At 42.1% G+C, this 10,599-nt stretch overlaps 1 protein-coding gene across 6 annotated transcripts in view; it reads right to left on the bottom strand.

Moving 5' to 3' along the window:
- Positions 1-3,688: 3,688 nt before the first annotated feature.
- The window catches only part of LOC147178491 (tumor necrosis factor receptor superfamily member 14-like), a 41,580-nt gene continuing 34,669 nt past the window's right edge, over positions 3,689-10,599 (bottom strand). For 5 of the 6 annotated variants that reach the window (XM_086067192.1, XM_086067193.1, XM_086067191.1 and 2 more), the window contains 4 exons: positions 6,144-6,299; positions 4,540-4,627; positions 4,290-4,453; positions 3,689-4,210 (listed from right to left, as the gene is read on the bottom strand). In XM_086067192.1, coding sequence (XP_085923318.1) covers positions 4,170-4,210; positions 4,290-4,453; positions 4,540-4,627; positions 6,144-6,299 — 449 coding nt within the window. In that variant the 3' untranslated portion in view covers positions 3,689-4,169. Of the gene's footprint in view, positions 4,211-4,289; positions 4,454-4,535; positions 4,628-6,143; positions 6,300-10,599 lie in introns of those variants that run through there. The other variant, XM_086067197.1, reaches the window with a different exon arrangement.

The following is a 10,599-nucleotide window of genomic DNA, read 5'->3' as shown; positions in this document are numbered from 1 at the left end:
GCATGATTTATTTTTGATTCAAGTCTATCCAAGTGGGTTTTATTGCCGTGGGAAACAGTTGTTTTCACGCCGGCCATGCATCCAACCTTATCAAGTGAGGCAAAGTTTTTCTCCACAGTGCCTTGACGGCTCATGAATGTTAAAGCACAAATTCCAAGATCAATGTCTAGTCCTGAAAATAAAACTAGTTGTGTGTCACAGCAAAAAACAAATTGGGCAAAAAAACAACACCGGATCATCCAAAAAGTTTTGCCAGACCGCAAACACAATGCAGCGTCCAGATAAAATCAAGCACGCATTTGTGTTTTGATGGCTTTGTAATAGTAATAGCATTGCATGAGGATGACAAACGAATGTCGATGATAATTCAACGCAGATGCATTTATCACTTCAGCATTCGACCACTTGTGGCTCACGAGGATGCTTTTGTTTTTGCTAACTGCCGATTGAATGATTTCTCGTGTTCTCTTTGGTATCCTGGCAACCACACGATCGTCCTTGTCTGACTTATTCTAACAATGGAAAGAATCAAGCTCAGTTTGAGCAATGAAGCGTTCAAAATGTTGCTGCAAATGTACAAATGAAATATAGAAGAATGTAATGTTTAAAAATTGAACTGTGAATCGGATATGTGCCAATGTGGTTGCAGCGTAAAAATGGAGAGATCGGATATATATATATATATATATAGCCAGTGCATGTCTGATCTAAATGAAAGACGCTGAATGATGCTTTCTTAAATATAAAAATATGAAATTGGAAACTATTTCCCATAAATATCTTGAACAGACTTCAGGGAAGCAACATTTGTATTTTTTCAACTTTGTTTATGCTCTCGAAAAATCAAATGACACTGACATTATTAAAAAGTTTTTCGATCAGTCTGACTCGCTAATGCTAATTAGCGCGCTACCCGCGACACTTTTATCACTCAAAAGAACGGCTCCACGCTGGGAAAAAAAAACTTTTATTGGAATAACTTGATCCTGACTTTTTCCTTCTACTCTCTAATGTAGCTACAACTTAACAGTGTATTAAAACGCTTGGAACCACACTGCCCTTCTGTGGCCAAACCTGGTACAACATGAACAGCGCTCCAAAGAAAGGAACACAGACAAAGGCAAGACAGTATAGAATAATTTAAATAAAATTGATTTTGGTGGTAAGAGATGTTCTGATCCATCTTATCCACTCCATTCATGGTGGCATCGTAGTCCAGAACCAGTGTCTTCTCCGTGATCAGACTGTACCCACTCCTCCTATGAATATGCATTGGACTCGGGGTACTCTTCATCGTCCGATTGAACGTCCGCCTGTACAGAAGTGCTCGGTTGTGCACGTTTTCTAGCCGGTGAGGCTTTACGACGTGATCGAAGCCGCCGCGTCAACGCTTCAACTTCGGCGTCAAATAAAAATAATGCAAAGGGGTCGAGGTCTTTTTTGGTGTATTCACAATTCACCATGATGTATAAAGATAGTATGGAGGTAAATATGGTACAAAAGTAACTTGTACCTGTAAAAAAATAAATATCTAAAATACCTCATAAATTGCTGCTTAGTGCTTAGATGTGAAAAGTACTATAGAGCTACAGAACCCTATTGAATGGTTTACAAGATAACCTAAACCTATAACCAAAAGTGGACAGTACTCAGCTACTTTTATTTGAGTAACTTTTGAAATAATTAAATTATCTTTATTTTTTCTTGTACTTGAGTAACATTATATTCAAGCATCTGAACTCATACTAACATAATAAAATGAAAACAAAACGTTTTTACTGCGGGTGAATCTTTAAGCCGCTACAGGTATTTTAACCTCAACCCTTTATCCTCCGTATTTAATCATTTTATTTTAAATATTACAATTTCTTGATAAATGTCAGTATTTTTGCAAAATATGCTTTGCAAACACAGTAAAAAAAGAAAAGAAAAGGCTCTTACACTCTTAGTTTACTCATCACTCGCAGTACTCAAATATTTGTGCAAGTATTTTTTCTGCACTTTTAATTTCTACTTGAGTTAAACTTTCCAATGTAACATTGCTCTTATTTAAATATTGGCTATTCTGCTTTTGAAATGCTAGTCTATCTGTATCACTAAGACGTGAGCCGTGTCACTGTCACCTAGCCACTTGAACAAAAGTAACTAGGTCAAATGTTAGTTTATTTATTTTTAATTCAATGACAATAATCTCATAAATTTCAAAATCTTGCTCAAAAGGTGGAGACAACTGCTGAGGCGTCAGTGAAAAGGATGACCCACTCCATCAGCAAGCAGCCAAGAGACAGGAGATGACACCTGGGGGTATTCCATCAAACCGGATTAAGGAAAATTATTTTGCAGATCTTCTGTTGATGTGAATGTAGCAGGCGGTGGTCCCCTCCCCCACCTGTGGCAGTGGTCAGTCTTTTTTTCTGGTGGCTACAATGATGGGCAACATATATTTACAGCTCAACACCTATTTAGTCTTATTTTTTAATATATATTGTTATAGGCTCCTTGCCGACTTGTTGCCATGATCGCTTTTGGCTACTGTTGAGATGTAACAGTGAAGAGTGAATATGGAGGTCAATTCGAAGTGCTTTACATTAAATCAATAATTAATAACACTATAAATGTGAAATACACATTTAACATGAAACAATTATACATTTAGTCTGTCGGCTATTTATTTTTGCCAATGATATTTCCCTCGTCTTAGTGATAGCAGCAGTATTGCCTTTTTTGGTGAGTCTTGAATTCCTCATACAGCTCCATCAATAACTTTTGTTCTGTTTGTGAGAAGAATACTGCTCTCGTTTTGCTGTCTTTTGACATAATTGATCGCAATTTTGCCTATCGACTCATCGGGGCTTCTTGTCTACCCCTGGAGCGTGTACAAAGCCAGGCTATGCAAGCCTGGCTTACGTTAGCCTTGATTAGACGCGGCTGGAATGGGTTAGTGGAACGACTTGGCGCTTTATTCGGAGATGGTGTTCACTCCCAGCCTCGCTTTTTTTGCATGAGCCTCGCTTTCTTTAGCTGCGCTGATGGGATAATTGTTTTTAACAGGTACAACTTACTTTTGCACCATATTGCAAGTCGTTTGGTAAAATTTGGTGGTAATCTTAATTTTAAGGTTAAATTCCATCCATAAATGTCAGAGGAGCTTTAAAGGTGGTTTGCAACTCACTAAATACTAAGCATTTACGGGGATACATTATTTTCACGTTTAAACAAAAAGGTTTCCATTTTATTTACAGAAACAAAACAATCAGTTATTAATCTGATGTTTAGTGGTTGACTAAGTATTTTGCTCCTCACTCCAACAACAAAACGAGTTGTCTTCATGTCTAATCAGCAGGATGGACTGATGAGGCGGAGGGGCAGAAACTGTAAAGAAAAACATAAGCGTATGTACAATGTAGGATCGATAAATTTAAATAACCATTAGCTTAATACATTAGTCAACAAAACATTTGTTGCAATTCCACCAATTTATATTATCTAATTATGTGCTGCCTTTTGTGTGTGCAAAGTCTAGATTTTTTTGCAAATTGAGATTTTTTCCCCCCAGAAAAAATCTAACAAAACATGACACGATTTGTCAAATGAAATTCTTGCTTACAGCCGAATAACCAGCCTCTAAACAAATACATTTGGCAAGAATTATTTTTTTTAACAAGAACATTTGATGGTTAAAAACAAAACATGTAAAAAGCAATTTATTTTTTGCAAAATGACATTAAAAAAAGAATGGCAATATACAGCATTAAATTCAAACTATTGATGACAAGATTCAAAACATCCAATTATTCTACAAAAATTCCTCTTATTACTTTTTTAGGACAATCCCGTTTGATGCCTCAACAATGATCTGCCATATGTCGATCCATCGCTCTTCGTAGTATTCATCCACTGTCATGAAATTCTGGTGGAAACGCTCTCCCTGTTTGTCAATGATAGCTCCAAGGTTCGAAGGAGTACAACTTTGCGAACATAGTAATTGGTGGTAGGCTCGCGAAGTGTGGTCTCTCTGAAGCATCATAGTCTTAGCATCTGGTACTTATTCCACTTTTTAATTGTGGATTACTGAAGAAACCTTTGGAATTTACCACCCAGAAAAGTCCACTAGCATTTTTTTACTTGGATACATTAGTACCAAGCTACACAAACTTAATTACATTATATTATGGCAGCGTTGAATCGTTCGAAGGATTTGGTTGTGTTCCTGTAAAACAGCCAAGGAAGCCTCAAATTAGTAAAACCACACTGCCATTTTTCCCCATTATGTCATGTAACATACTTACCAATTACAGAGGATGCTTTTCTTTTTCTGATAAAATAAACTATAGCAAGTACAGCAACACACAAAATCCACACGATGAACACAATAGGCCACTGAGGAAAATGTTTTCCACATTCAGCATCAGTTGTCGCAGTTCCCATTTTTTGGCGATAACTATATTCACATCTAAAATGACAGGTTTTGAAAAACAATTAAAAACAATGAAATCTGTGCTAGAACAAATCAGAAAGTCGATGTGAAGCTTCGCTTACTTTGTGTGTTGCAGACACAATGTCAACGTTCCATTCGAAAAGGTTTCACCAGTGCAGTCTGAACATACTGTGTTATTAAACGGTGTTCCTGTAAATGTAAATGACGCTGTTATAATCAAGAATGTTCTTGGGCCTCTTTCTCCTCTCTTTCCTGGCACAAGGCAAAGGCAGCTCACATCCTGTGTACAAGTGCTATCATAGATAGCTCAACACATTTTGAAATCACCTCTATGAATCTCTAATAAGCAGAATTCAAAAAAAAGAAAAATCATCCTCACTGTCCGGCTGGCATTGACCAAGTAATGAGAGGCTTTTACTTTCTCCCAAACATGATGCCCGTCATTCAGAACAGGGAATTTTTTGGGGCTGGCAGCATGGTGCTGAACCGTTGCATCGCAGCATCACACACACACACACGATGGCAGTTTGTGCCCTCTCAAAGATGATCAATTGAAACAGAGCAGCTCACATTTGAGCTTGCAAACACTGATGTCATTTCTTAGCTTAGATTTTACGCATTCATTCATTGTCATTGTGGAATGTTAGACAAAAAAAAAAAAAACAGTATAAGGACGACTTTGCTGAGAATGACCCGAAAATGATATGGCAATGTATTAACCAAATAAACTACAGTAGAATGAATCAGGCGACTGCCGGGGCTGATGCCATTGCCACGCTGACAGAAGAACTTGAAGACCCGGTGTGTAGTCCTTAGCGTCATCTAGTGGTTAAAGAAAAACATTTGAAGCATGCAGGAACATGCACACTATGGTGGCTCAGAGAGACCACATTCCAATTCTTATTTTGGGTGAACAAACGAGCATCTCAGCGAACCACGGTCGTGAAGTCCGGAGAGCAACGCCGAAAGACCGAGCGAACTGGAATTAGCCAGAGCAGCTAACACGAGCGGCTAGCGGGAGTTAGTCGGAGCCATAGGCTGGAGTGGCTAACACGAGCGGCTAGCGGGAGGAGGTCATAAAAAAAATATTTTAAAAAAGCTAGTAAAAGCTTGCGAAAGCAAAGAAGAAAGTGACAAGCTTCGGGCCCCAATCCCGGAGGTTAGTGACGACCACCTGCAGGCCCCAGCTGTGGAAGGCTAACTACATTCGCAAAATTGTCCTTTGGGCATCCATAGCAAGAAGATGGCGGCGAAACATTGCACTACAGCCATGTAATATAATTAGTGATTACTAGACCTACGATTATATTTAAAAAAATATATATACGTTTATGCGATACAACATGCTTTTTGCATACTATTTAAATAAACAGTCATTTTTGTAAAATGAATGAATTATTACTTCACCACTAGAGCTGAATGTCCCTTTAACCACTTATTTTCCTAGTTTGAAAAAAAAAAAGGATTCTCAGCAGCTACACCACTACCACCATCTAAAATGGGCAGAATGATATTCCAGGAGCATAAATTGAGATACCTGATACAATACTCTATCATTCCATCCATATATACATACTTTGTTTTTGTTTATTTTATTGCATTAACAGCAATATTATGAGTATGGCAAATTTATAGAGTGAGACCTGACGGGAAGTTTTTGAAACAAGAACATGGCAGGCTGTTTCATTTTGTACTACTAACTAACCTTTTTGGCTTATGTATTGTCCTGGTTGACAGTCTGCGTGTTTCCGTGCCTCAAGACAGCCATCCGCTTTGGGGTCCACGCAGAAAAAGCCATCAAGTGGTTTACACACTGCGTCCGAATCCCTAGTACAACGTTTCTTTATCCCGAGACCAGATCCTAGAACCACAGTGAACAACGATACATCAAAAAGGAACACAAAGCATACAACTAACAGACATAAAATGCTAGGATTGGTTATATGAAAAAGGTAGGCTATATAACCCAGGAAAGCGTCAATAGTCTCCCACTGCAGTACTTTCCAGTGCGCTAAATTCCAATTTCCAATTTACTGTATCTTCAAACAGCAATTTTGTAAAATCAAACTAGAGAACGGTCTTTTTTTAATTCATTCTATAACTCAAATACAATGACAACTGACAATTAGAGCAGTATCATACTGTTACGTTGATGTGGTGATTGTGGACCCAAATTTAATTAAACAAAACAAAAGCAAACTCCAAATGGCAAGCGATACAAGACGTGGTGAGGACAACAAGGCAAAAAACTGTCAGCATGACGGGAGAAAAACAACAATGCATCGACAACGACAAAGGGGAGACAAGAGACTAAGGCCCCGTCCACACGAAAGCCAGTTTCAATGTATCCTCACAAGTTTCTTACTGTTTAAGCCGTTCGTCCTTATGACGGTGCGATTTCAATTTCAGATTTCAATACGCGCCCCGTACGCGTCCGTCTGGACACCGTATGCAGGATACTCCTCCAGTGATGACGTAATGGTCGCAGCTAGATGACGACGCATTGTCGTAGATTGATGACGTATGCGCCAATTCTCGCGTGACTGCGCACGAACCGTCAGTCTGTCAACCACAATGGCGGATAGCCATGTCGTAGTCGTTTTGCGCAGCCTCCTTAGCTTGCTTATGCTTTTGCAGCATAATATTTTGCTTCTTTATTCCCACATTCCACAAGCGGTGTTGTACTTGAATCACCCGCCATTGTCACTTCTCCTGTGTTTGTCTTTTTCATGTTGTTTCGATACATGCAAAGCCATGTTTGTTCTGTAGATTGCAATAAAGTTGGGGAAAATATGAAAAGAGAGAGAAAGCTCAGTATTGTTCGTTCGGTGATCTTACCGATTCGACATGTCATCGTCATTGCTCTTTTTTTTCTATTTTTCTTTTTTTTTTGTATGTGCGTGAGTATGTGCGTGTCTGCTCATTAATTCACCTAAAACCTATTAAAAATCCCATACCGTTCACCTAAACCGAATACTTCACAATCCAGCTAGTCGTGAGGTTGTCAGGAGACCTGAGGAAGGATCAAAGAAAAGTGAAATCCAGCACCGACCAGACATCACCTACTACCCACCGGGTTACCAACCAGAATCTTTCACCAACCCCAGAAACATCTAAATTCCAACAAATTAGGGAGATCTCAAGAGACCAAAAGGAGAGACTGAGGAAAGGAAGGAAGGATAGATGAAGCAGAGTGAGATCCACAGACATCAGCTTCCACCGATTCAACGACCAGAGGAAGAAGCAGATTGTGTTTGAATTTAGGTAGGTGCTGGTGTGGTGGATCTGGCATGCATGAAAACCTCTACCAAAGAGGGGAGCTGTCGACCCCGGCCAGGACAGAGCAAGCACTCACACACACACACACGCACTAATTGACATGAGACACACTTGGGCAGGACACAAGTGGTAGAGGGTGCTGATTGGTTGACACGAGGAAGAGCAGGCAAACACAGGTGGACATGACAATGCTTGACAAGACGAGGGAGGCAGACAAGGACAACATAACAAAACACAGATCATGACTGAAACTAAGCTAAAATAAATTCAAACAAAACCCAAAACATAACAGAAATAAATAAAACTAAACAAGACCCAACCAAAACCATGACACTTAAAGTACTGTGAAGAAGCAATGGCCCTATTCTGGAATTCTTTTTTTTTCTTTTTATGGATGTAGCAACATTGTAAATATTGCTGTATTTCGGTTTCAATTTTATTTTAGTCAAATTTATGCAACTTACAACTAAAGCTCTTTTGGTATCACAACAATGCCGAGGGATGTGACGTGTCACTTGCAGCCGTTGTAGTTCATTGTGTGACCCAGCGTGAGAAATGTAACTCTGCCCTCTGCTGTCACATTAGGAGTAATGCAGTCCACTCAACCCTCGCAGTGTGCAGCTTTCTGTCACAAGCTTTCATTTCAGGAGTTTCCCAGCCTCGGTCACTGGTTTTACAGAGATTGAAAATTGGATCGCATTTGCACAATGTGACGATGTAGCCAATTATAACCAATCAAAATGCATGAAAGATTTCACCTTCTTTTCCTTTTGGCTTTTCCCTTCAGGGGTCGCCACAGCAAATCAGTTGCCTCCATCTAACCCTGTCCTCTGCTCTCACACCAACTACCTTCACATCCTCTTTAACTACATCCATAAACCTTTTCTTTGGTCTTCCTCTAGACCTTCTGCCTGCCCATAACTTCATTGTGTGGAACATCAGCTTTATTTTAATTTTTTTTCTTCTTCTTTTTTTTTTATAAAGAGCTCAGTATTGTTCATTCGGTAATGTCATCATCATTGCTCTTTTTTTTAATTTATTTTTTATTTTGTATGTGGGTGAGTATGTTTATGTGCGTGTGTGCGTGCGTGTGAGTGTGTGTGTGTGTATTCGTTAGTTCACCAAAAACCTATTAAAAAAAATCCCATACCGTTCACCTAAACCGAACACCGCCGTCAGGAGACCCGAGGAAGGACCAAAGAAAAGAAGGAAAGTGAAATCCAGCACCAACCAGACACCACCCACCGGGCCGCCCAACCAGAGTTCTTCACCAACCCCAGAAACATCTAAATTCCAACAAATCAGGGAGACCTCAAGAGACCAAAGGAGAGACTGAGGAAAGGAAGGAAGGACAGACGAAGCAGAGTGAGATCCACAGACACCAGCCTCCACCGATTCAATGACCTGAGGAAGAAGCAGATTGTGTCTGAGTTTCGATAGATGCTGGTGTGGTGGATCTGGCATGCATGAAAATCTCCACCAAAGAGGGGAGCCGTGGACCCTCGCCAGGACAGAGCAAGCGCAACACCTCAGGGCCCCCCAGGCCACGGCAGCGCCAACGGACGACCCCCGGGCCCCGCCATGGCCACCAGCTGGAGAGCAAACCCAGGAGCAGGAGCGCCCCCCACCCCAACACGGCCCGCGCCCCCAACCCAACGCAGCAGGACGGGGCACTGCAGGCCCGCCAGGCACCCCACCGGTCCACAGCCCCCGCTCCCCCCACGACCCCCGCCCCCAAGTCCCCAGACATGCCCCCACCCCGACCAACCGGCAGCCCCCCAGTCCCCGGGGACCCCCGCACCCAGGCATCGGCGGCGAAGAGGGGCCGGACAGCGGAGCGGAGAGGGCACCCGCGCCCACCCCACCCCCCGCCGTGTGGAGGGACGGGAACACCGGGGGCAGAAGGGGAGATGGAGGCACCGGAGGGCGGCCGGCACCCCCGAACCCCAGGCCCAGCGGGGAAAGGCCCCAGTCGTCACTCCAGCGTTCTTAGTGAAAGCTAACCCGTTACTGAGTCCGCCAGCTCGCCGACTGGCGAACTCTACCCCTAAACCTTGAATGTGACCCCACCCAGTGTATATACAAGTGTGTGTGTTGCATTAAAATTGGGAGCAGGTGAACCGGAGCAGAGGGAAATGATATCCCCTCTGCTCCGATCCACCCGCCTTCCAGGCATGTCAGTGAGTGTATGTGGTGCATTAAAAAAAAAATAATAGGGAGGGGGGGGGGGGGGGAGCGCCGCGGCGGTGACACGGTGACAGCACTGCTCTATACTGCGGTCTGCCCCAACCGATGGCACCCCGCCCCACACAGTTGTGTGGTGCATTAAAATTGGAGGGGAGTTGTAGGGCGAAGACGGTGTTTCCACCCTACCCCACCCCCCCAAAGTGTGTTAAGCTTTATTTCTCTGTAGTTGCTACAACTGCATGTCTTCCTCACCACCAGAGTCATCCTACACACAACCATTTTATGCTGTCTGGCTACACTCTCACCTACCACTACTTTGCAGTCGCTGATCTCCTTCAGATTACACCGTCTACGCAAGATGTAGTCTACCTACGTACTCTTACCTCCACTCAGTGTAGGTCACCCTATGTTCCTGCCTCTTCTGGAAGAAAGTATTCACGACAGCCATTTCCATTCTTTTTGCAAAGTCAACTACCATCTGTCCTTTTGCGTTCCTCTCCTGGATACCAAACCTGTCCATCACCTCCTCAACCCCTCTGTTTCCTACCCCAACATGTCCATTGAAGTCTGCACCAATGACAACTCTCTCACTTCTAGGGATGCTCTGCATCATTTCATCAAAGTCCAACCAAAAGTTCTCTTTCTCCTCCAGCTCACATCCTACCTTTGGCACATACCCACTAACAACATTGATA

This window comes from Leptonotus elevatus, chromosome 2, assembly GCF_054856555.1.
Source record: "Leptonotus elevatus isolate MCC_2025b chromosome 2, RoL_Lele_1.0, whole genome shotgun sequence".
Classification (NCBI taxonomy): Eukaryota; Metazoa; Chordata; class Actinopteri; order Syngnathiformes; family Syngnathidae; genus Leptonotus; species Leptonotus elevatus.
Note: the sequence above shows the minus strand (reverse complement) of the source record. Positions and strands in the feature narration are given on the sequence as shown.